This window comes from Mesoplodon mirus (genome assembly GCF_964341445.2).
Source record: "Mesoplodon mirus genome assembly, chromosome: 3".
NCBI classification, from domain to species: domain Eukaryota; kingdom Metazoa; phylum Chordata; class Mammalia; order Artiodactyla; family Ziphiidae; genus Mesoplodon; species Mesoplodon mirus.
The window spans coordinates 49435857-49460759 of record NC_138978.1 but is presented as its reverse complement, the minus strand read 5'-3'; the positions used below and the strand labels follow the sequence as shown (position 1 = coordinate 49460759).

General features: G+C 56.7%; 1 protein-coding gene across 1 annotated transcript; it reads right to left on the bottom strand.

Moving 5' to 3' along the window:
* Positions 1–1463: 1463 nt before the first annotated feature.
* PCSK9 (proprotein convertase subtilisin/kexin type 9) lies at positions 1464–24193 on the bottom strand. The gene is made up of 12 exons (XM_082616167.1): positions 23673–24193; positions 20337–20528; positions 17984–18107; positions 13779–13912; positions 13413–13554; positions 10260–10456; positions 8956–9139; positions 8268–8441; positions 7792–7940; positions 6773–6950; positions 4877–5058; positions 1464–3366 (listed from the first exon to the last, which is right to left on the bottom strand). The coding sequence occupies exons 1-12, from the start codon at positions 23886–23888 to the stop codon at positions 3148–3150; spliced, it is 2091 nt and encodes a 696-aa protein (XP_082472293.1). The 5' UTR covers positions 23889–24193; the 3' UTR covers positions 1464–3147.
* Between the last annotated feature and the right edge of the window lie 710 nt (positions 24194–24903).

Sequence of the window (24903 nt, the reverse complement as noted above, 5' to 3'; positions counted from 1 at the left end):
CAAAAACAGAGTTGGGGGTTCACTGACATTTTTCTGTGTATATCAGAAAATGGCTATGGTCGGGGGAAGGGGTGCCAGGGGCCAGTGACCAGGTGGGAAATGGTGCTGATTCTTTTTTTTTTTTTCTTTGCGGTACACGGGCCTCGCACAGGCTCAGCGGCCATGGCTCACGGGCCCAGCCACACCGTGGCATGTGGGATCCTCCCAGACCGGGGCACGAACCCGCGTCCCCTGCATTGGCAGGCAGACTCTCAACCACTGCGCCACCAGGGAAGCCCTCCTTTTTGTACTTTGCACTGACGGTGTGAATAAGGTCCACTCTTTAATAATGAGGGGCAGTGGCTCTTTTTCTAAGCCTTTTACTGTTTCCTCCTCTGGATACCCTGACCATTTCAGGATTCATTTGCAAAGCTGGATAAGGATGTGCTAAACTCAGACCAGTGGCCTGTAGACATCTGCCCCATAGCTTTCAGGTCTCCCAGTGGTCCCCAGCATAAATCACGTCCCTGGTCAAGCTGGATTTCTTGCTGGACCCCGCAGGTCTAAGCCCCACCCCTAATGTCCTGCGTTTGCCCACATGGTTCCCCTCTCCTGGGGTGTTTGCTGCTCCAGACCTTTCTTCTGTGGTCCACACCCATTCCTCCCCAACTCCCGGTGACCAGCTGCCAACCTCTGCAAGAACAGTCGTTCCCTTTTCTCAGATCTTGGAGCCATCCAGGCGTGGACAGCTAAGGAAATGACCCCTGACTCTTGGGTGGTGGGCGAGGGGTGTCCAGCGTGCCCAGCAGGCGGGGTGCCAGTGGGCCCACTTACACAAACGCCCGCTGGCAGTCAGGCCCTTAGCAGCTGGCAGCTCTTGAACGCTTTCCATGACACTAAATTGTCAGCAAATAGAGTTTGAGAGGATTTTTGCTTTTGCAGGCCGATTCCCTGATCACTTGTAACATGGGCTGTTGAGAGCTAGGCCTTGCTTAAGACAGCTACGCTTGCCAGCCTCAGAGTGGGGCTGGGGGCCGGAGGGGCCGCATTGCACAGGATGATTATACTTGGCCAGGTGGAAAGTTCTGAGGCTGTTCTTAATTTCAAATCATGAAAAATGACCATGAACATAGTACTCACTATAGAAGCCTCAGCCACTTGTATAATTAACGTATACCATAAACATTGACTGCACCAGGCCCTGTGCCAGGTGCTGGGAGAGGAGAATGGAAAGGACACGGGCACCCCACGCGTCTAGAACATTGTGGGGCAGAAGTTGCCAAGGAGGGGGAGCCCTGGTTGCTGGGGGGACTCAGAAGCAAGAGGAAGACGCTGATTTTATCCCAGGACGGGCACAAGTACTCAAGTACTTGTACTCAGAATAGAGACGCTCCTCAAAGGCTTGATTTACTCAACCACCCCACAGACTGTTATCAGGCACCTGGTATAAGCAAGGCCTCATCCTAGACGGTCAAATTCAGGCAAGAGTCATGACAAGTTTTTATTTTAAAAAGTCACTGTATAATAAAAATGCTACAAAACCCAGAATAAATATCTTCAAGTTACAAAAGCAAAACAGAGATCTAGAAAAGCTGCTTGCTGTAAAAAGGCAACAGAGTTGTTGACAAACAGACCAAAAAGATAAATGCGTGCTTGTTTGCTTGGGTGGGGCTGGGGGTAGGGGAGCTCAAGGAGGGAGAGTTGCACCTCCCCCTTGTCCCCTTCCCCCTCCGTCCCTGCATCCCTCCAACGGCCTCTCCACTCAGGTCCCCGTGAATCGGCCAGTGCCTTTTGCCCAGTTTTCTGTCCTTGCTCACAGGGCTACCCCAGGTCTGTGTTCCCTAATGAGCCTCTGTTATTATAAAGATGGGGGGCCCAACTTGGTGCAGCAAAAAGAGCCTTGGCTTAAGGGACAAATCTGGGTTTATACCCTGGTACCACCTCACTTCTTGGCTATGTGAATGGCGGGCACCTACCCCCACCCCTGGTTCCCAGTTTCCTCCTGAAGTGGGGATGACAGTGTGTACTGTGCAGGGTAGGTGCGAGGACTGGGTGAGAGGGTGGATGGAGCACGTGGCCCTCCACTGGGAACTGAAGAGTCAGCCCTGGGGTGATGTCCCCCTGCAGGCTGATGCCAGGTGGACTGCAAAGCCGGGACCAGGCCAGGTGAGGGCAGCTGGGAGAAACAAAGGCACGGCCCCATGATCACCTGGGACACATCTGGCTGCATCCGTCATGCCGCTGGTGGGTACAAGAGCTAGGAATTTTGTCAACAAGCTGTCTTCGGGAGGTGAGTCTTAACAGCAGGACTGGGAGGGCCCGTGGAGATCACCAAACTGATGGAGATCTCTCTAAAGAGCAAGGACTTGAACCAAGGCATCTTGGCAGCTGACTCTGGGCTCGTGCTTTGGGCCTCAACATCCTCATCTATCCAATGGGTATGAATATAGGCCCTGCCTTTGCCCCAGGGCTACTCTGAAACTCTGTGAGAAGGTAGGTGGAGAAGCCCTTTGGACACTTTGAAACATTGGCCACATCTGGGGAAGCATCACCCATCATCAGTGCCACCCTGCACCCCCAGAGGCATGGAAAACTGATCCTCCACTAATTCGGGAGCCCAAGGGGGCATCCCTAAAGCGGGCAGGAGGTGAGGGGCCATCTCCACCTTTCACTTCCCCTGACCAATATTTGGCTCCTTCCAGCCCTCAAGCACCTCCCTGCCTACCCATAGGAGATGACTACCTCCTGCACAGAGGCCTGAGGATGGACTGACTGCTCAATAAAGGTAATTCTACCCACAGTGTTGGCATCTTGGGAGCGGCTGGCAGGAAGCTGAGCACAGCCTGACCAGCGTTAACGGTGGCATGTGGACCCAGCCCCACAGCGAGGGAGGGGCTGCCCGGCACCTGCAGCCCTACTCACTCAGCCTCCTGTGCAGCTCAGGCCTGGGAAGGGGTGATCCAGGCCGAGAGCTGGGGTTCTCCCAGGTGGAGAGCCGGCGCACCCCGAGTGCCAGCGCGAGAGCTCCAGAAGCAAGAGGTATCCTCTTTCCTGGGGTCCAGGCTGAGGAAGGGGGAAGGAGGAACCACTTCAAAGCTCAGCCGAGGCCTGGGACCACAGCCCCCAGGCCCTGGCCCCTTCCCCATGCATGCGTCCTAGGCAGGGCGGTCACTGGGCCTCCTGGGAGGCCTGCTCCCCTGAGGGCCGGCTCCGGCAGCAGATGGCGACGGCTACGGCGGCCTCCTCGCCCGTCCTGCCTCCTGCTCCAATGTCCCGGCCCCTCACCACACACGTGTTGTCCACCGCGTAGGCCCCCAGGGTGGGGCAGGTCCCAGGGAGGGTCCCGCAGCCGGTCAGCGTCCAGCCTCCCTCGCAGGCCACGGTGACCTGCCAGGGCCAGGGGACAAAAGAAAGCGCACGTATGGCCCGGCACACTGTGAGCCGGGCCGGGAGGGCACAGGCCGTTGTCTGCCATGCCAAGACGGACTCATCTTCCCCCGACACCACGCTTCCCACAGCCCTCCCCATCCCGGCCAGTGGCAAAGCAAAGCTGGGGCTGCCGCCTCTGCTGCTCCCACCACGTCCAGCCCCTCAGGTCTGTGGGCTCCTCCTTCAGGCCCTAGCATCCTCCGCGCTCCTGCCCTGGCTGAACCCCCGCCCCCCGGGCCTGGACAGTCACCGTAGCCGTCCACCTGCCTATAGCAGGCCTCCCTGCTTCTGCCCCCTTCCCTGCAGTCTTCGTGGCGCAGCGGCCAGAACGAACCCGCTCACACCCAGGTCAGATACCCGTTCCCCTCCCCCCACCCCAGGCTCAGAACCCTGAGTGGCTCCCAGCTCACTCGAGCAAAACCCGAAGTCCTTACTGTGGCCCTCAGGCCCCACCTGAACCCTGTCTCTGGTTCCCCCCCTCACTCGGTTCCCACCTCACTGGCCCCCTGGCTGTTCCTGGTGCTCCTTTGCCGCAGCTGTTCCCTCTGCCTGGAACACTGTTCCCTGTCATGTCCCCCACCTTCTTAGTGAGGCCTCTCCTGAACTCCCCCTCCCCATTCTCTTCCCTGCCTTACTCTTCTCCACAGCATCTTCTAAGTACTCTGTAATACTACTCATTCGTTTACTGTCATCCCACTAGAAAAGACGCCCCAGGAGAACTTGTCAGGTTTGTAACTCCACCGCCTGGAATGCCAGAGGCCTCAATACATGCTGAGCAAGTGAACGTGAGACAGCCCTTGCCCTTGAGAACTGCAGCATCCAGACCACAATCACTACAGACTTGCTCTTAAAAACCTCCTCTGAGGCAGGAGAGTGGACTCCCCGGGGCTTCCTTTTAAGAAGCCCCCCGTGGCTTTTAAAGGGAGACTTACAGAGAAGCCCTAGGGAGGTTGCGGTCTACACTGGCAGTTTCTGAGGGCCTCTCACGCCCCAGTCCCCCAGCGTGCCTCCCCTCTCTGCAATCCCTTCCTCACCTCACTGGCCCCTCTAGCCACCCCTCCACCTGCAGCACTCAGCTAAGGTGTCCCGTCCTCTGGGTCATGGCTGAGTCATCCTCCCAGCAGATGTTAAGTGGATTAATCAGTGAATGTGTGTGGACTGCTTTTCTTATGCCATATTTACACATATTCTTCCGAAGCGGGGTAAGCATGCCCCAACAGCAGATCTCACTAAGCTGGACAAAAGCAAAAACTGGCCCAGCGACACACACACACACACACACACACACACACAGGTGCTGTCCACACAGCTGCAAAAGCTGCTGACAGCACCCACCCCACAAGCTACTCCCCAGATATGTGAGGGTATGGTGGTGACACAAACACTGACCCAGAAAAGCTGCACAGGATGGACACGTGCCACCCCACGCGGCGTCCGGCTCCCGTCCCGACCCCCCGAGCCCCTTCACCTTCTCTGCAGGGCCCGGGATCCCGTGCTCCCTGACTTTGCACTCCAGACCCGGCGCGTGACAGCAGGAAGCGTGGACGCTGGCCTCCTTGTGGCCGACACACTGGTCGGGCTGACCCCGTGGCCTCAGCACAGGCCGCCTGGGGGTGCCAAGGTCCTCCACCTCCCAGTGGGAGCTGCAGCCTGGGAAGAGGAGGGCCAGCTCAAACACCTGGATGCTAAGGGACCCTCTGTCTCTCCTCCGCACCCCATTCAGTCTCCATCTTTTTAGGGTCTGAGTCTGGAGCTGAGAAACCCAGAAACAAGTCTTGGCAGGAAAAAGGCACTACTAGCCTGAGCGACAGGACTCGGGTTCTCAGCTCAACCTTGCTGCTGGCCTGCTGTGTGACCTTAGGAAAGCCATACAACCTCTCTGGGCCTCAGTGTCTCAGGGAAAACATCATCTCCTCTCCACCCCGACATGGGGAGTGGGCTCCAAGGCCTGAGATGCTAGACCAGGAAATGGTATTCCTCCGCATAACCCAGCCACCCAGGCAGAAGTTCAGGGGTGAGCTTGATGTCTCTCTGGGAGACATGGGCCTCCCTCCAGAGCTTGGGAGTCAGGCACACCCCCTGGCTACAAGACCTCAGAGAGTGTTCCTAGGCTATAGCAAGCCTCAGTTTCCCTCTGTAAAAGGAAAAGGCAGGCTGCAAGGGTGAAGTGAGGACATGCAGGCAGAGCCCAGCACAGCGTCTGGCACCGGGCAAGGGCTCTGCACGTGTTAGGGTCATGGTCACTGGAATGCCCGTGTGTTAGCTGCATGGCCTTGGGGAAGTCACTCAGCATGTCAGGGTGCAGTTCCCTTTGCTGTAAAGTGGGACTCTTTTTGGATGTGCTTCATAGATAGTGGGTTCTATGACTCCAATGTCTTTGAACTGGCACGTGCCCTGGAATTCATCTGCTGGGCGTTGCCAAAGGGGAGAGCCATCAGAACACGGTGGACTTCCCACCAAGCCAGGACCCCAATAAGATGGCCGGTGGCCTGCTGGACCTGTCCCAGCCTCTCCAGCTGACTGGGCTCATCTTTCCCCTGCAAAGCCATCACCAGCTGCTCCTCCGAGAGCCAGCTCCTAACTCGTCACTTGCCCTTGTCACCCTCCTCAAACTTCAGTGGCTCCCCAGTACATACTCGATGAAGAATCAACTCCTGAGCCAGTTATTCCAGGCCCGCTACCTGCCCTCTCCCCAAACGCTCCCCAGGACATCCCATGCACCCTCCAAGCAGGAGAGCTCAGCCCCCTCCCGATTTGAGGGGCACCATCCCTGGAGTCCCCACCTGCGACTTCCTGCTACCTACCCAGGGCATGTTTTTGACACAAGGTGGCCCATCCACAGTTACCTATATCAGAGAATGGATTCTAAAGCAATGGATGATAACCAGGATAGCTAGCACTTACGTTGTCCTAGCACCAAGCTAAATGCTTAGCACCCATCATCCTCATTCTATTGCTGAGGCACCTGAGGCACAGAGAAGTAACTTGCATAGGTCACACAGCTGACAACTGGCAGAGCCAGGATTAAACCAAGGTCAGCTCCACTTTCGGAGCCACTCCCTAAACTGCCCCTCATGCAATGCACTGCCTGTAGGGAAATGCCTACGATGCCCCAGGCCTGGTGCTCTAGGTGTTACTCATTTCATAGCAACCCAGTGAAGCAGGAACTGCCGCCGCCCCTCTTAGGGAGGAGGAGGCCGAGACGGAGACAGATGAGGTGCCTGCCCAGGGTCACAAGGATGGAAAGGGTAGCACTGGCCTTCACACCAGGCCGTCGGGCTCCAACGTGGGGCCAGCCGGGTGGGGGCAGGTGCACCAGGAGCCAGAGACGCCTCCTCACCCCGGGGTGGGCCCAGCCGCCTACCTGTGAGGACGTAGCCCCGCTGGGGGCAGCGGGCCTGGGTCTGCACTCCGGCCCCAGCTGGCGGAGCCGTGTGGACATGGCAGTTGGCACGGGGCAGCAGGCAGCACCTGGCAACGGCATAGACACCCTCACCCCCAAACGCGTTGTGGGCCAGGCAGACGCGCCTGCCCCCTCGGGCCTAAGAGCCAAAGACAGAAACAGGAACCTGCTTTAGAAAAGGCTTCGAAACACAGGATGATGGGGGCTGGAGGGAGCTGACTCGGGTGCCTGGTCCCAGCCCCTTGAAACGTCTCCAATGGCCTCGCGAGGGGCCAGCAGCCCCTGAGGACAAGGAGCTCACTTCCACCCAAGGCGGACGGTTCCACAGACAGGCAGTTCTGGGTGTTATAAAGTTCTTCTGGACGCTGAGAGTGACTTCAAAATGCAGATACAGGGAAATCTAAGACCCCAGAGCAAGGACCTGGCCTGCTCAGCCTTGACCCACTCTCAGCCTCTCCCACGTGCACTCACGTGCAGGAGGCTGCACAGTCAAGCACACTCCCAGACACCGGCTCCCAGACAGAAATGCCTGCCCGCTCCTTGTCCTCCTGGCCTAGGCACTGCCCTTCCACCAAAACACTGCAGCCAGATGGCATCTCTGCCAGGCTCTGCAGCCTTCCCATCAAGTCCCCTCTTTTGCTGCTTTGAGAAGATTTCTCAACTGCCAGAACCGTGGAACATCTGAGCGAAAAGGGCCCTGGAGACCACTGCGTCCAGAGGCAGAGAATCCCTGGCACACGTCTGGCCCTCCCCTCCCACGAGGCGGGCACGGGAATCCATCCAGTCTCATCCGGCAGCGTCTCCCAGGAACCCTCAGTGTGCCTCCTTCCTGCAGCACCCAAACCGCATGACTGAGATATGCCCCATTCGGCTTTAACTTGCAGATGGACGCTGGAGTTCAGAGGAGGAAGGGGGTCAGGCAGATCTGGGCCTGGAAGCGAGAACCCCACTTCACGCTCCGACGGGAGGGTACAGGTTACCTCAATGCGCTCGCCCCGCCGCTTCCCGCTCCTGGAGAAGCTAGAGCAGCCCAGCAGCTCCTCGGGGGCAGCGCAGCGGGCCTCGGCCGTGGCCATCCGCGTGGGCCCCGAGTGCGCCGACCACACGGTCCTGCAGAACAGCTGCCCACCTGCAACAAGGCCCTGGGGTGAGGAATGGTGGCTGGGGAGGGAGCCTCCGTCAGGGCTCTGCTCACAGAGGGCTCCAGATCTTTGGCTCCTGGTGGGGGAGAGGGGCCTTAAAGAATGTGATCCATTTTCCCATTAAAACAGGTCATGAAAGCCCTTGCAAAGCCCTTTCGGAGCCCGTCCTACTCAATTTCCCCCAGTGTCTAGGAGCCAGTGGCCGAATCCTCCCTCCACAGATGAGGGAGGGACAAGATTGCCCAGGCCATACAGATGCCCTGAGACCTCCCAAGCCCCAGTCTGGATTCTGCCCACCCTGCCATCTTGCTGACCTGCTCCATAGGTGCTGGGGGGTAGTGTAGCCACCAGGTTGGGGGTCAGCACCCGCTGGTCCTCGGGGAACCAGGCCTCATTGATGACGTCTTTGGCAGAGAAACGGATGAGCCTCTGCCTCAGCTCAGTCAGGGTGAGCTCCGGCTCATCGGTCAGCATCCTAGCCACAATGCCTGGTCATGGGGCAGATGATGAGAGATGGTGGTGGCCTGGCCCTCCTTCCCGACCTGGGACTCCTCTCCTGGTGCACACGTGAGCGTGCACACACACACAGACACACCAAGCTGTTCTTTAGAAGTTAAACCACCTGCAATCCCGTGCTAAAAGATGGCCAGAATAAGACTTACATCCTGCTCTCACACCTCCGAGCCTTGGCAATTGCTGTTTTGTTGCCAGGTAAACTCTTATTCATCCACCAAACCCCAGATGAAACGGCCCTCCTCCAGGAAGTTTTCCCTGACCTTCAGCCTGGTCAGGCACCTCTCCCTTCCACACAGCCCTGGCTACTCCATTTGTGCACCTGCCTCCCCCATCAGACTGAGCGTCCTTGAGGGCACCATCAGTCTGACTCATCTTTACTCCCCCATACCCAACACAGAGCCTGGCACACGTGGTCCTGGTGCAGACCCTGCCTGCCGAAGGGGCTGTCAGAATCATGACGGCTGAGGCGGTGGGGCAGCTACTCACCAGCCACATGGGCGGCAGCCTGTGACGTCCCACTCTGTGATGTGAAGCAGGTGCTGCAGTCACTGGAGGCACCAATGATGTCATCCCCTGGGGCAAAGAGGTCCACGCAGCGGCCAAAGTTGGTCCCCAGGACCCCCAGGGTCACCGGCTGGTCCTGGGCATTGGTGGCCCCAACAGTAATGACCTGGAGAGGTGAGGGAGCGGATGGCAGAGAGGGGAGCCAAGGAGAGGATGTAGGGAGACTGAGACCTTGCCAACTGGGCTGGCCAACTCCTATATACCTGTTTGGCCCGTTCAAATATCCCCTCCTGAGGGAAATCTGACTCTCCAGGCAGAACTCTGGCACTCTCTGCCCCACCCGGCCCTGGTGCTGCCCTCTGTCCCTGCCATATGCCAGGCACAATTCCCGAAGTCCCTGAGGCACTTCCATTCTAGGGAGGGACCCAGACAGTAAACAAACAGTACACAATGCAACACATTAGGTGGTTATAAGTGCTAAGGAGAAAAGCAGAGCCGGCAAGGTGGAAAAGACCTGCTGGGTTTTGTCTGCTTTATGGGATTTTAAATTCGGCAGCCAGGGAAAGTTATCCATCACTGTCAGGCTCACATGTGTGGCCCCCACCTGCCCCCTGACCCCAACACCCCCCCCAGACTATGATATCTTTGAAGTGGGACGAGATTCCTTCCCCTTAGTCCCCCTCAGTGCCCATACCGCCAGTAGGTGCCCTCGCACGTTAGAGGAATGGACGGGCGTTGGACACACTGGGTCAACCTCTCAAGCTGAGAAGCGTCATTTCTGTGCTCATGTAGCTCCCCTGGGACACACCTGGACCCTCAATGCAGGGCCTCAGGGGGCCTTTGGGGGTGGGTGGGGAGGTGGACAGTGGAGAGGTCCTGGGATACTCGCAGGAGAGTGATGCGGGCAAAGCCCCTGGGCCCTTACCGAGTGGACTGGGAGAGGAAGCAGAGGGAGGCCGGGAGAAAGCGGAGGGAGCTATGGTGTCAATCCAGGGGACAGCAGATGGACGGAGGTGATGGGATTGGGGAGAAGGGGCCGGGGGAGTCACGAGACATTCGGAGGGAGAGAGGCCAGGGCGTGGGGTTGGAGCTGCACTTGGGGAGGGGAGAGTTGAGGCTGGTGCTGTTCATAGAATGGGATGGTGGAGGTTCAAGCCCCTCCTCTGCCCAGGCTCGGCCCTGGCAGTCTCTGACACGTCCTTCCAAAGCCAAGCCAGTTCAGGAGCACACCCCATGATCCCCCAGGGGCCCACCTGCCATCTTCCCCTCCCTTTGGGAGCACCCACCTCGGGAGCTGAAGCTGGGGAATAGAGACAGGCGTCATCCCTGAAGTTGCCGGCAGCGGCCACCAGCACTGCCCCCGTCCCGGCCAGGTGCTGGCAGGCGGCGTTGAGGGCTGGGCTGTACCCACCCGCCAGGGGCAGCAGCACTACCAACCGGCCCGCCGGCTGGGCCAGCTGGCTTTTCCAAATAAACTCCAGGCCTGAAAGGACAAAGCCAAGGTCACCCATGAGGAGGCACGCTCCCCCTCCCCACCCCCGCCCCCGAGGCCCCCGTGAGGGTTAATTTTACATGTCGACTTGGCAAGGCTACGGGTGTTTGCTCAGACATAGGTCTAAGTGTTGCTGTGAAAGTACTTTGTGGATGTGATTAATGTTTACATCGGTACTTTGAGTAAAGCAGATTACCCTCCATAATGGGGGTGGGCCTTGTCCAATCAGTTGAAGGCCTTGAGAGAAAAGATGGAGGTCCCCCAAGGAGGAAGGAAATCTGTGTGCACACTGCCTTCAGACTCAAGACTGTGGCATCAACTCCTGCCAGAATTTCCAGCCTGCCAGCCTGCCCTGCAGATTTTAGCCAGCCCCACAATATATGAGCCAATTCCTTAAGATAAATCTCCCACTATGTGGTATATGTATGTATTTATAAATATAGATATATACACACATCCTATTGGTTCTGTGTCTCTGGACAACCCTGACTAATGCACATGGGAAGCATGTTAACAACAGCAACACTTAGCCAACTCCCAAACACTTATACGCACCAGGCTCCTTCTAAGTGCCTGACTATGGGAATTTACACAATCCTCACAGTAACCTTACTATTATTTTCCCTTTCCAGGAAACTGAGGCAGCAAGAGGAAGGGCCCCGTTTGCCCTGCCTCTGACCTTCACAAGCCTCGCTGCCATCCTCTGAGGGCTGGTGTACAGTAATCCTCCCCCACCACACAGACACACACACACACACACTCCAGTGAGTCCTCACTGCCCACTCGCAGCTGTGGGACCCTGCCCTCCCATGTGTGAAAGGGGACACTGCTGCTCGGACTGTGTCGAGGATCAAAAGACTCCTCGCCCTGGAGCTGGAGGGGGGTGGGGGGGGGACTTGATAACCCTGCCCCCTCGGGGGGTGTCATGCCTTGACCCCGGCTGCACTCCCCCGCCCCAGAGCCAAGTGTGCAGCCTGGAGCCCAGGCCCAGTGGAGACCTGGGTTCTAACACCAGCTCTGGCCCTCATGTGCCAGGGGACCCGGAGCTGACAGCTCCTCCTCTCAGGCTCCAGCTCCTGCTCCGTCAGATGGGGGTGTGGCGGGCTGACCTCTCAGAACCTTCTGGATCTGGGCCTCTGGGAGGTCCCCAGGGCTGCAGCAGAGGTGGGAGTTGGGGTCCCATAGCCAGGCTCCTCTTAGGAGGAGACAGCTGTCCCTCACACCAGGAGGGGCAGAGCGGAAGTAGGAGTGGAGGTGAGGAATAAGCACGATTACAGCTGCCATTAACCACCTGCTGTATGTATGTTTCTGTGCTCGGACTTGATACACTTTACCTCAACAATCTGCTTACAGAGGAGACTGGCGGTGACCAAGAGAGTAAAAGCCACTGTTCGTGGAGCCCCTACTCTGCTCCAGGTAATGTGCTAGGGGCCTTTCCCAAAGCGGGGACCTCTTCTTCCCCGGGAAACCCTCCAAGCCCAGGGCGCCAGGCCTGTGGAAGGCCTTTCAGGGCACAAGTGGGCCTCCCCTCCTCTGCACACTGACCTTTGGGAATTGGCCTGCTGAGCTGAGGTCAGTGGATAAAGGGGTGGGACACGAAGGAAGGGTCACCTGATAGGGCAGGGGATTATTGATTCTTGCCTTGAAAACCAAACATCAAAACCTGTGCTCTAGGGCTTCCCTAGTGGCACAGAGGTTAAGAATCCTCCTGCCAATGCAGGGAACACAGGTTCAAGCCCTGGTCCGGGAAGATCCCATATGCCACAGAGTAACTAAGCCCACGTGCTACAACTACTGAGCCTGTGCTCTAGAGCCTGTGAGCCATAACTACTGAGCCTGTGAGCCACAACTACTGAGCCCGAGTGCCACAACTACTGAAGCCCGCGTGCCTAGAGCCCGTGCTCCGCAACAAGAGAAGCCACCTCAATGAGAAGCCCACGCACCGCAACGAAGAGTAGTCCCCGCTCGCTGCAACTAGAGAAAGGCCGTGCGCAGCAATGAAGACCCAAAGCAGCCAAAAATTAATAAATTAATTAAACAAACAAAAACCTGTGCACTAAACTGCAAAGAATTAGGGCAGAGCTCACTCACCAAGCACAAGGCAGGCACCACCAGCCCTTCCCAGCCCTTCAAAAAGGCCTATGGCTGCCTCTGCCAGCTCAGAGGCCAGCATCTGACACAGGGGTCTGGGCGCTTGCAGTGGAGGTCAAACTCAGAGCCAGCACCTTCCCCAGCGAGGTCACTGGCTCTGGCTGTGTGACCCTGGGCAAGTCACTTCCCCTCTCTGGGCTGATTTTCTCAACTGTTTAACAGGCTCACAATACCACCCTCAGGGTATGGAGTACAAAGTCCTTTGCTCAAGGTCTGGCCACAGGAGGGACTCAGTAAGTGAGAATTCCCACCCTCTTCTCTGTCCACAGGCCTCCCAGGGTCCTAGCTCTAAGCTGGACCTTGCCAGAGGTGACTGGATGGAGAAACCTGCAAGAGTCTGGAAAAAGTCTTCTGCCAGTTCCTCTACCAGGTCTACCCAAACAGGGCTCCAATCATTCATGAGAAGGAGTGAATCCCCTGGTGCCAAGCAGAAGATGGGGAAAGTTTGCTTAGATCACCTCGAGGGTACATCCAAATCGAAAGTAACATGGCAAAAGACACAACTATTTTAAAAGATCTGGAAAGGGGAGCAGTGTGAAACTGTAGAAAGACCACTGACTAGGGGTCAAATCTCCAGGACCTGCCTGGGCTGAGCCCTGCCCCTCTCTGGGCCTCAGCTTCTCCATCGGCACTCATGGCCCCTGGGGGCCCTGCCCACTCTGACACTCTGGGATTCTGCCTCTGGGGAAGAGGCTGCCTTGGTCTCCTTGGTCAGGAGTCAGTTCTCTCTGGGCTGAAGCCCCGTCCCATGCCAGGTCTGGATGCAGAGACCAGCACATCCAGAGCCATCACTCACCTGTGAGTGTGCTGCTCACCGTGCCCTTCCCTTGGCAGTTGAGCACACGCAGGCTGCGCAGACTGGCGCCCTTGGCCACGCCAGCATCCCGGCCACTGACCACCCCTGCCAAGTGGGTGCCATGGCTGTCACACTTGTTCGCCTGCTCGACCAATACAAGACCCGAGTGAGAAAGCTCATCCACCCTGTAATAATATCAGTGAGTGACCGGACAGACGTCCCCACCCACAAGTGATGGCAGGGCAGGGGCAGTGACAGCTGGGGAGGCCAGCAGGGGTGCAGCTGTGGCACTCCAGGGGTGGCATCAACTCCAGGTTGGGGATGAGGGATGGGGGCAGCCCCCCCCCACCTGAGGGACATGCTCACCTGTCTGTGGAAGCGTGTCCCATCCTCTTCGGGCACGTTCTCGAAGTCAGTGACTACCACCCTGCCCTCAACTTCCCGGTGGCCACTTTGGATACTGGTGTCTAAGAGATATACCTCCACCAGGCCACCTCCAGCTTTCCAAGGTGAGGTTTGTTCGAAAGGAAAGGATAACCATGAGGTTAACGTAATAGTTAACACATATAAATTGTTTACCATGTCTCAGGCACTGTTCTAAGCACCTTACATATGTCAACTCAGAAAATCCTCTCCAGGTACATACTTTTATATCTTTATATCACAAACAAGGAATGTGAGGCACAGAGAGGGTAAGTAACTGTCCAAGGTCACATAGCTGGTGCTGGTGGAACCAGCAAGAGAACCAAGTAGTCTGGCTCCATAATATGAATATGAAATAACAATATGAACACCCGAAACTAATAAATACAATGGAAAAAACTATGCCAAGCCCCTACTTAAAATTGTTCACAGCTCCCCAAACCTGAGGCCACAGAATTTAAAGACAGAACAGGATTTGACAAGTAAAAGGAGAATAACAGGCCTGTATGGCCATCTGAGCAGGTCAGCTCATTTCACAGAGAGGAGACTGAGGCCCAAGGAGGAGGCGTGCATCTGGGCCTCCTGGCTCCAAGCCCATGCTTTCTCCACTCCACCAGGTGCCAGAACGGCTCAACAGTGGCTGGTTCCAACTGACACAAGTTACAGCCTCAGAGAAAACAGCAGTATTGGAAATTCACCAAAAGCCTATCACCTACACTTCATCATTTCTATTTGGGTCAGTTCAGATTCTCCAGGAGGCAGGCACCAAGATGGGGTGAGACCTTCAGGGGACTTCCTGGGGAGGTGCCTACACGGGACAAAGGTGGAGGGGGCAGGAGGAAGCAGGGAGAGCCTGCAGGTGTGACACCTGTGGAAGGAGAGGAAGGAAGAGGGTCAAGGAGGCAGAGCCCCAGGCCGCAGCACTGCTCGCGGAAGCCTCGGAGACCTTGGCTCCGTCCTCGTCCCCCCATGCAAGGTGGGACCGCTGTTGTCCCATGTCGCAGAGGGGAAAAGGGGCCTCAAGAGGAGTTATCACTAAGGGCAAAGGGACCTGCGAGTGGCCGCTTACAGCCTCTGATTCAGTGCAGGGAGCTCTGTGGCCTCTGGCAGGTGGGCGCCCAGTCCTGCCTGCATCCCTCCAGAGCAGGGAGCTTTCTCTCTCCCACAGGACAGCCCCTGCCACGCCTGAGAAGCTCGGAAGGCAGCCAAGTTCTCCTTCTCATCTCTGCCCAGGAGGCCCCTGACCCTGACCCTGACCCTGACCCTCTTGCCTGTTCCCCGCAGGCCACACCCCTTCCTGCCTCAGGGCCTCTGTCCTTGTTTGTTTCTCTTACTTGGACATGCTCCCCTTGGTGGGGCTAATGATACCCACTGCAGGGCTTGGCTGAGTGTCACTTCCTCCAGGAAGCCTTTGCTGACTCCATGCTCACAGCTGTCCAGACTCCATAGCTCCTACCCCACCCAGACTACCTGGTGTCCTGTAGCTATCTGTGTAAGCAATGGATTAGCCTTCTTCATGCACTAGAAGCTCTGGGGTGGGGTGGGGGGGCAGGCAGAGACCAAGTCCATCTTGTTGGTCTTTGTGTCCCCAGCACCTAGCACAGTGTCTGGAGCACAGTGGCTACTTGAGAACTCACTGTGGCATGGAAGGAGAGGAGGGGGAGGGCTGCAGTGACAGCACTCTCACTTTGTACCAGACACGGATGGAGGCTCGCTACAGCATAAAGAGCATTAACCCCAACACAGCCCCCCAGATAGGACTGTCATCACCTCCCGTTTTTGTAGAGGAACCTGAGGCTCACTCAAGCTCACACAGCTTGAAAATGCTAAAGTCTGGGTTTGAGCATGGCAGTTGGCTCCGGGGCCTGTGCTCGTCAGCCCTTTGCCAGGTGGCCTCTCTGTGAAGGAAGGCTCTGCTCCTGGCCGGGTGCGCCACCCTCCACTCATCTGCATGGTGCCCACTCCGCCCCACTCTGACCCAACAGCCCCCGGGGGGCCTCGTCCAGCCAAGCCCTTCTGTGACTCCTGACGGACTCCATGTTCCTGTCTTCCATCCCCGCCACCTCTCACAGCCACTGGGCGCAGGAGGAGGGTAAGGCAATCCATGGGCATCCCAGTGGGGAAGGAAAGGATCGCACGTCTGCTTCTGGCCTGGGGGAGGGCAGTGGGTCCGACGGTCACCCCAAAAAAACGTATGTCCACATTCTAACCCCTAGGACCTATGATCATGCCCTTATCTGGCAAAAGGGTCTTTGCAGATGCGATTAAGTTAATGACCCCCAAATGAAATCATCCTTGATTATCCCGATGGGTCTTAAATCCATTGATGTGTCCTCATACAAAAACAGAAGAGGAGAGATACACAGAGAAGATCTTATGAAGGAGGCATGGACAGGAGTGATGCAGCCATAGCCAAGGAACGCTGCAGTCGCCAGAAGCTGGAAGAGGTGAGGGAGGATGCTCCCCTTGAGCCTTTGGGAAGAGCTTGGCCCACTGACACTTTTACTTCCAACTGGAGAGTACATTTCTATTGTTTTAAGCCACCGGGTTTGTGGTACTTTGTTAGGGCAGCCCTAGGAAACTAATTTAGGGGCTGTGGCCTTCTCTCTCTCCTGCTTGGCTTGGGGTCCCCCGGAACCCCCTGCACAGCATCCCCTCCCCATTCCCCATACTAGCCGGCTCCGGGAGGTCCCTGAGGCGCAGATGTGGAAGGTGGGGTCTCTAGGGTCTCTGCCTAGATAGGAGCAGCCTGGGGTGGGGAGAGGCAGGCTCTTCCTGAAAAGGGCACCTCCTCCCTGGCCACAGGCTGCCCAGGCCGGTCAGCACACCCTGCCTGACCAGGCCCCGCACCTCTGCCGCTGACAACCCTGGGGTGATGCTCCACACTTCTTACTCATCTCCCATCCTGGCCGCAAGCCCTGGGAGGCCCCAGGTCTACCGTCTGTCACGATGACAGCGACTCAGAACCCGCCTAGCCTTTCAGTTCCCAAAGCATGTGCACATCAACAGCCTCACAACACCTTGTAAGGACAGGATGGGGTTACTGTGCCCATTTTACAGACGAGGAAGGAAGGGGAGGATCCGAGAGGGAAATGGCTTCCTGAGACCCCACGTGAGCCAGTAAAGGGCGGAGGCTGAACGCGCCCCCAGGTCTGGCTGAGTCCGGGAGCATCCCTGAATTGTCTTTCCGCTGAGCTCCAGACCTCATGCTGAGGGCTTCACAGACTGAACACGGGCCAGCCAAAACCCCTGATCTCCCCAAACCAGATGTCCTTCCCTTCTTCCCCAGCTCAATAAATGGCACCTCCACCCACTTACAAGGCCCTGCCCAAACCCAGGCCACTTTCCTTGGCGTCTCCTCCTCCTCCTGGCCAGGCCACCCCAGGCAGAGGGAAGAGTTGGGGGAGAGGCCTGGAGGGGACACACAGAGTAGCCCATGCAGGGAACCCTGTGAAGCCTAGCGATGCTGAAGGGAGGAGCAGGTCAAGGCAGGAGACCGGAGACCAGCTGGGGGCGTGGCAAACACGGCTTATCTGTCCTGTTATGGGGTCCAGTCCTGTCCTCAAGGCACTGGGATCACCCAGACCTGTGGGCCTTAGGGGGTGTCAAGGTCAGGTTTACCCTCTCCCCACCTGAGTGCAGCCTGATGGGCCAAATGGCAAGAAAAGGCAAACGTGAACTTTTAGAAGGTGGGAGAGGGGCTCATTTAAAAAAACAGACTTCTGGGCTTCCCTGGTGGCGCAGTGGTTGAGAGTCTGCCTGCCGATGCAGGGGACGCGGGTTCGTGCCCCGGTCTGGGAAGATCCCACATGCCGCAGAGCGGCTGGGCCCGTGAGCCATGGCCGCTGAGCCTGCGTGTCCAGAGCCTGTGCTCCGCAACGGGAGAGGCCACAACAGTGAGAGGCCCGCGTACCACAAAAAAAAACAAAAAACAAAACAAAACAAAAAAAAACAGACTTCTGCATTGTACCTGGGGCAGAAGGAAGGCAGGGCATGGGGGCTGGATTGGGTGGAATGGGACAGAAAAGGGGTCAGCAGAGTGTACTGAGCTCTAACGCCCCTGGGAGGTGAGGACCGTCAGCGGGGAGGAGAGAGCGGCACGTGGCCTCCGCTCGGATGAAGAGACGTGGGGAGCACGGGGCCCTTACTAGGAGCGTGGTGTTCATCCGCCTGGTGCCGCGCAGGGAGAATCCGCTCTAAGTTCCACGGGATACTCTGGGCAAAGACGAAGGAGTCCTCCTCGATGTACTGGACGTGGGGCAACCTCAGGGCCTGCAGAAGGCAGAGAGGTGGGGCTCGGCTTCAAAAGCCATTTGGCTGACAGCAGCCATAGCCACAGCCCTTCACCTACCTGATCAAGCCTGTCCCGAGTCACACGCCAGTCACATACCTGTCCCCTCCTGGTGTGGGGTTTCCTTGCTCAGGTTGGGGAGCCCGGCACCCGCCAGCACAGAGGATGCCTTTTAGGAAGGATTCTGAATTTGACATGCCATCTGGGGAGCCAGGCAGTGCCCAGGCCCCGGGGAAGGCTGGACCTGGACTCCATGACCAAATCATGATGCCCTCACGGGCCATTCTGTTTCCCCCAGATCCGTTCCCTTCCTTCTCCACCCTGCAAGGCATGGGGAGGCTGACCCTGCAGACAGCAGCACCCAGGCCTCCTTGCAGTGACTTCTGGTTGGGATCAGCCAGAGGGAGGCCCAGAAGGAGTTTTGGGGGATGAGAGGGTGTCTTCACTCCCTCTCTGTTTTGGTGCAAGGTTCCCATGGTGGCTGCATCCTTTGGTGACCACGGCTCCCCCGGGGCAGCCCCTGCTCCACAGCGCCAGCTCCCCCCTGGCAGAGAAGACACTATTCCCTCTCCTCGCCCATCAGCTTGTCACGGCAACTCATCCTTGGGTGCCTCAGTGTCCCTGTGGGCTTCCTTAACCTGTCCACAACTCCATGAGTTTCTGTGCTTAGCATCTGCTTAAATACTTGATGATCTCATTTAGTCCTTAAAGAACCGTTCCTATTTTCATGCCAGCTTACAGGTAAGGGACTGAGATTCAGGGGGTGAAGAAAAGGTTAGACAAACTAGTAAGGGTACATGAACCCAGGCTGGCGCGATGTCAAAGCCCAGCTCTTGAGGGCACATGTCTGTGGTCTGCAGCTCAGCAGTGTCTCCCCTCTGAGAAGCTGCCTGGCCTTCGGGGCTCGTGCATGCCATCTGGCTCTGTGGGCATCTGATTCCTTCCCTCGCACTGTGCTGGGCATATCATCCCCCAGTTAACTGACTGGCCATCACTTCTCAGTCTCTCTTTCTGAACTGTGAGCTCAAGGGAAAGGGCTGGTGGTCCATCCTCATGTCTGCAGCACATAGTAGGTGCTCATTAAATATGTGATGAGCAGACTGATTGAAGGCATTAACTTGATGTTTCCGCTATTAGACTAAGGGATTGGACCCTGTCTAATCCATGTCATTGTCCCCACAGGACTTAACACACTGTAGTTGTTCAGCCACTGTATGCTGAATGGAATGAAACTATGCAGTATTAGTGCAGTGGAGCGAGGAGGCCTGGGCCTAGATTCTCGTTCTGCCGGTTGTGTGCTGTGTGACCTCAGGCAAGACCCTGTCCCGTTCTGGGTCTCAGTGTCTGCAGGAGGCTATGAAGCACCCCAGCCACGCGGAGAATCAGTATGAAAATGGGAACCATGTGTTCTCATCAAGTTAGGAGGACAGGGGAGGGGGGCGGGTTGGGAGGAAGGGAGCAGAGGCTAAAACAAGGAAAGGGTTGTTTTTTTGTTTTGTTTTGTTTTTAAAGGTGCATTTGCCAAATTCTCTTCTGCCTTTTTATTAAAGCTACAAATCTTACATCCATCAACTCGCTTCAAGCGGAGCCCCCTTTCGCAGGGAACCTCACCAAGAAAGGTTTTTAAGATATGCATTTAAAGCACTGGGCCAGGAGGAGAAGGGAGGCCAGAAGTCCTCAACTACCCATGTCTGTTCTGCCCCTGCACCAAAGATGTGACATCAGGGTCGGGCTGGAGGGGGAACAGCCTCCCTGTCCTACAGGAGGAACCTTCTGAATAGCATCAGTTTCAAAGGAATTTTGCATCCTTGAGTTATGTTTTTATAAAATGACTCTGGCCCCACTAACGTCATAGAGCCTTGTTCCTATAGGGTTCTCATAGGCAGCAAGTTCACCAACACAAAGACAGCTAGAAGACAGACCACTGGGTCTGATCCCAGCTCTGCCTCTGGCTGTCTGTGTGGTCCCTTCTGAACCTTGGTTTCCTCATCTTTCAGATGAAGACGAAGTACCATTGAGGTATGGCCAGGCTTGAAGGGCATCTTGTACCGAAGGCCAGGCAGGAGCCACTGTGCTTGGTACTCAGTAAGCACTCTGTGAACACTTGCTGCCTCCTGATGGTCAGCCATGGGCACACCCAGGACAGTCCCCTGTATGCATGCGGCAGCCCAGCCCTTTCTGGAAGTGGCCCACCCAGAGACGGAGCTCACCAGCTCCAGCAGGTCACCGCTCATCTTCACCAGGAAGCCGGGGAGAAGGTCGTGGAAGACGTGCAGGATCTTGGTGAGGTAGCCGCGGTGGGCGGCCCGGGCCTGCAGGCAGCGGGCGGTGCGCTCTGTCTGCGAGCGGTGGGTCTCTTCCTTCAGCACCACCATGTAGGTGCCTGGCAACCTCCAGGCGTCCTGGCCCCCAGCGAGGAGGAGTGACACGATGACATTAAAAAAAGAAGAAGTTTGCTATGAGGGCTTCATCCACTTATGTTTACAAGTTAGAATTACAGCAAAAGAAAGTCCATCGAGTATAGGAAGTATAAAGAGAAGTCACCAAATTGGGACCCCCAAACCACAGAGAAGCCAACTATTAGCAGTAACCTAACATATACCACACTTTCAAACTTGATAGTCAGGCAAAAACGGGAACCATGGGCCACAGTCAACACCAGGTTCTCCTCTGCACCTGCACCTAGTTCTCTGTGGGGCCGACCAAGGCCTGGCCACCCTTGGAGGCCCTGCCTGAAGGCCACCTCCTCCCGAAGACCTTCTTAATTACACCTCCCTTCCCCGTGTCTCAATTTGAAATAATCACTTTCTCCCGGTTCTAGTACCTCCCTGATCCCCTCCGGAGGCAGTCCAAAAACATGGCCTGAATCCCAACCTCAATATTTACTGGCTATGTGGCCATGGGCAAGTCACTCAACCTCTCTGAACCTCAGATATCTCCTCTGTGGTGTGGGGAACATAATACCTACGACACAGGCCTGCTGGGAAGGCTAAGAGACGTAGTTGTGTAAAGCATCTAGCAAACAGAAGGGATGATAGAGTGAGCAAAGGCAACACTTCTCACATGGGATAAAAGACTCAAGGCCATGGTCTACAGGAGCAGATCTGTTTGCTCTTAGCTCTTATCTGCTCCCACTGCTCTCAGACACACCTGTGCTCAAGAACCTTCAGTGGCTCCCCATAGCCTGACAAAGTCCAAACTCCATGCTGCCCCTTGGTCCCCGCTGCAACCTCCGTAGCCTAATCTCCCACATCTCTGTACGTGCACCAGAGTAGAATACAGTCTACAACCCTTTAACCAAAGTCTTAGGGTCAAATGGGTTTCAAGATTCAGAACTTATCTGGACTTTAGAAAGGTAGTAATAGGCAATCAGGGTGCTCAGAGGCGTCTAGAGCAGCATACTGTAATCTATGCAGCAAAAAATAGGAATATAAATATTTACATCAGTGGGATAACTTATAAATAACCTCATGTCAGTTCAGGTCAGGTTACCACCAAATAAATTACAAGAAACCTTTTGGGTTTCAGAACATTTTACATTTCAGAAGGCAGATAAGGAACTGTGGACATGTGCTCCTTATTCTCCACCTCTAGCTTTCCCCTGTCTGAGCTTTTGTTCATGCTACCCCCTTCACCTAGAATAAAATTCCCCTGCCACTTTTATTTAAACTCCTATTTATGCTTCAAAGGCCCATCTAAAATGCCCTCAGCTAAATGAAAATCTAATGAATTGGGAGAACACTTTGTGCACTGGAAGGAGACTTGCCCTAGAAGCCTAGTTCTAATGCATCAGGGGGGTGAAACCCCTCTCTCTGGGTCTCAGTTTCTCATGAATAAAATAAAAGGATTGGTCTAAAATCTTTCTCTGCCTGCCAAAAATATTTTCATTATAAATTCAATCTCTACAAAATATCCACTGAAGGAATGAATAAATGAACTTCTGGAGGTTCTTGTTCCAAACTTCCGCTGGGGAAGAAGTACCCTCAAGCGCCTGTTTTAATTGGTTGTCCGGCCTCTGCTTACTCACCTCTCAAGATGGGGTATTCACTACTTCTAGAATAGTTATTTGGGGGCAGTGACTTGAAACGCCCTTTCTCAACCTTGTCACAACCCATCAACATCCTTCTAGAAGGTGAAAGGCTCAGGGAACAAGGAAGAAGGTGCTATGCGCTGAGTAAATTTCACTTTTCTGTGAGAGCCAGACTGAAGAAGCGAGGTCTCTCCCCTCCTGCCACTAACACAGGACACAGGCAACACTGAGGGCCTGACACCCCTCTGCACCCAGCACACTCAGGCAGAGGAGCTGGGGCAGAAGCGCAGGCCAGATGTCCATTAGCCTAGAACTTCCCCTCTGCCCCAGGAGCTGCAGTTTGGAGCAAAAAGGGCATCACTGGGAGGTCGCACTGCAGCCAGGTAAATAGCTACCTCCTACAGTGCTTTCTTCACTGGCTCACATGGTGGGGAGGTCACTCATGTGGGCAACAGAGCCCCTTTCCCTTCATTCCTCCATCTGCCCAGCACTGACTCTTTACAACAAACCCTCGGGAAGGACTGTCACCTCCCTTTTAAAGATGAGGAAAATGGAGGCTCGGATGTTAAGTGACTTGCCAAGCACCACTCAGCTAGTGAGTGATGGAGCCAGGATTCAACCCCAGAGCTGACTCCAAACCCGGTAGCAGGACCTCAGTTGAGCCCTGGGAAGGTTATAATTGGAGGGAACCAGCAGTCCCAACCCTGGGCAGGAGCTCCCATAGCCCAGTGGCCAGGTGCTGGCCTTGATCTTCAGGAAACTCGCCCCACCCACTCTGGGCGGTGTGAGTGGGCTGCGGCTACCAGGCTCCTTCCTTCCGGAGAGCACCAAACAAGCCCTTCCCAGAGGAGCCCAAGGACCCCAACGGGCCTGGTGAATAACTCCATCCCCTCCCCTTCAGTTTTGTTCTTTTCTTCAGCTGAAAAAGATGCAATCCTAGAATGTGAGTTTTGTGGCATGAAGAAATTGCCTCCCGCCACTATCATTCATTCGCCTTCTCTCCCGCTCCACCCGTCACAGTAGCGCCGTCTCGTCCCAAGACCCCCAAGCCCACCCCCTCCCACACACACTCTGCACTACCCAGATTTCCCGATCCGCGTCAGGACGCATAATAATATCTCCTCTCTGCCCGGGGCCATTCTAAGCACGTTTCGGGCATTAGTGCCTTGACCCACCCGAGCCTCAGTGGTGAGGCACGTCCAGGATCTGAGCAGGCGATCCTGGAGGTGCTCTGCTCGTCCTACCTGGCGCCTACCAGTCTCCGAGCCCCGTGCACCTTTCCCCCGCAGAACGCACCCCGAAGAGCCGCCGTGCCCGTTCTCCCCGCCACCGCTCCCGCAGTCCCCAAGATCCGCGCCAAGCCCGTCCTCGGGTGAGCAGAGCCCCCCCCCCACCCAGTGACTTTCACTCCAGCCCCTCCCTTCCGGGGTGGGGGGGCACTGAATCCTGAGAGGATATGCCCACCGCCCGGGTCCCCGCGCGGGTTCGCCCCCGCCTCCCACCCCGGCGTCCGCACCTTTGCGCAGCGGTGGAAGGTGGCGGTGGCCACGTTCTGGGCCGTGTCAGCCGAGGTGTCCTCCTCCGACCGGAAGGCGAGCACCAGCTCCTCGTAGTCGCCGTCTTCGTCCTCCTGCGCGCGGGCGCCCGCGGGTCCCAGAGGCAGCAGCAGAAGCAGCAGCAGCAGCAGCAGCGGCGGCGGCCACCACGGCCGCCGGGAGCTGCCCGTACCCATCGCGCGGAGAGGAGAGGTTTGCGTCGGGCGGGGAGACCCGGGGGCGGCGCGCAGGCCAGGCCCGCAGCGCCTGTGCCTCGCGGCGGGGAGCCCGATGCGAGCACGGGACTCGGGCCCCGGCGGGGACGCGCGCTGGGCCGGGCTCTAGGCCTCCCGGTTGTGGGCTGCGCCGTGGAGACGCTTGCCGGCCCCGGGCCGTCTCACTGCCTGGCTCGCCCCTCCTGGCTCGGACCCGACCTGAGCCTGAGCCCGCCTGCAGCCGCGCGCGCCTCGACGCCGCGGCAGAAACCTTCCTGGGTGTGGGTGCGCGACGCCTAGGGTCCGGGAGATCACGCCACCTGAGCCCTATCGGATGATCCTACCTGATTAAATATTAACGGAGCCCCCGGACTGAAGTATCGGGTTTCGGCCTCGCTCCCCCTCCCCCTCCCCACCCCACCCCCACCCCCACCCCCAAACGGCGTCAGATTACGTTCAGAGAAAGGACAAAATCCCAAATCTTAATTGGGCTGGAAGGCTGTTCCCGCGCTCCCGAGACGCCTTCTCCCCGCCCCTCAACCCGAGCCCTGCGAGCTGTGCCAGGCACCAAGTTCGGCTGAGCCCACCTAGTCAAGCGTTTCTGGGCTCTGCCTTGGCACTGGCCAGCCAGCCCCCTCGCCTACGCCCCGAACGATGCTAAACCACTCCATCGGGTCCTCCTCCTCGCCGCCGCCGCCAGCGACAGCGGACCCCTCGCTGCCCCCAGCCCCCAAGTCTTTCCGCAGGTCTGAGCGTGCCATCCTTCTAAACTCAGCCCCGACCCCTCTCGGGCCTCTGCCCCTTATGCACCCGGCACACCCAACCTCACCAACTAGCTACTCCTTGAAGTCCTGTTGCTTTTGACTTCCAGCCAGCACTAATCAAACATTTCAAGGGATTTATTCTACAAATATTTCTGGTTTTAATCTGCAGAGATATCATACGTGTACATTCAAGAATTCCATTGTCGGGACCTCCCTGGCGGTCCAGTGGTTAA

Coding starts and splice junctions, on each gene's coding strand:
- PCSK9 (XM_082616167.1), bottom strand. CDS start 23,888: ATGGGTACGGGCAGCTCCCGGCGGCCGTGGTGGCCGCCGCCGCTGCTG. Junction 18,108..20,336: donor GCGGTGACCTGCTGGAGCTG/GTGAGCTCCGTC, acceptor TGCCTTCTGCAG/GCCCTGAGGTTGCCCCACGT. Junction 10,457..13,412: donor GGTGAGCAGCACACTCACAG/GTGAGTGATGGC, acceptor TTGTCCTTTCAG/GCCTGGAGTTTATTTGGAAA.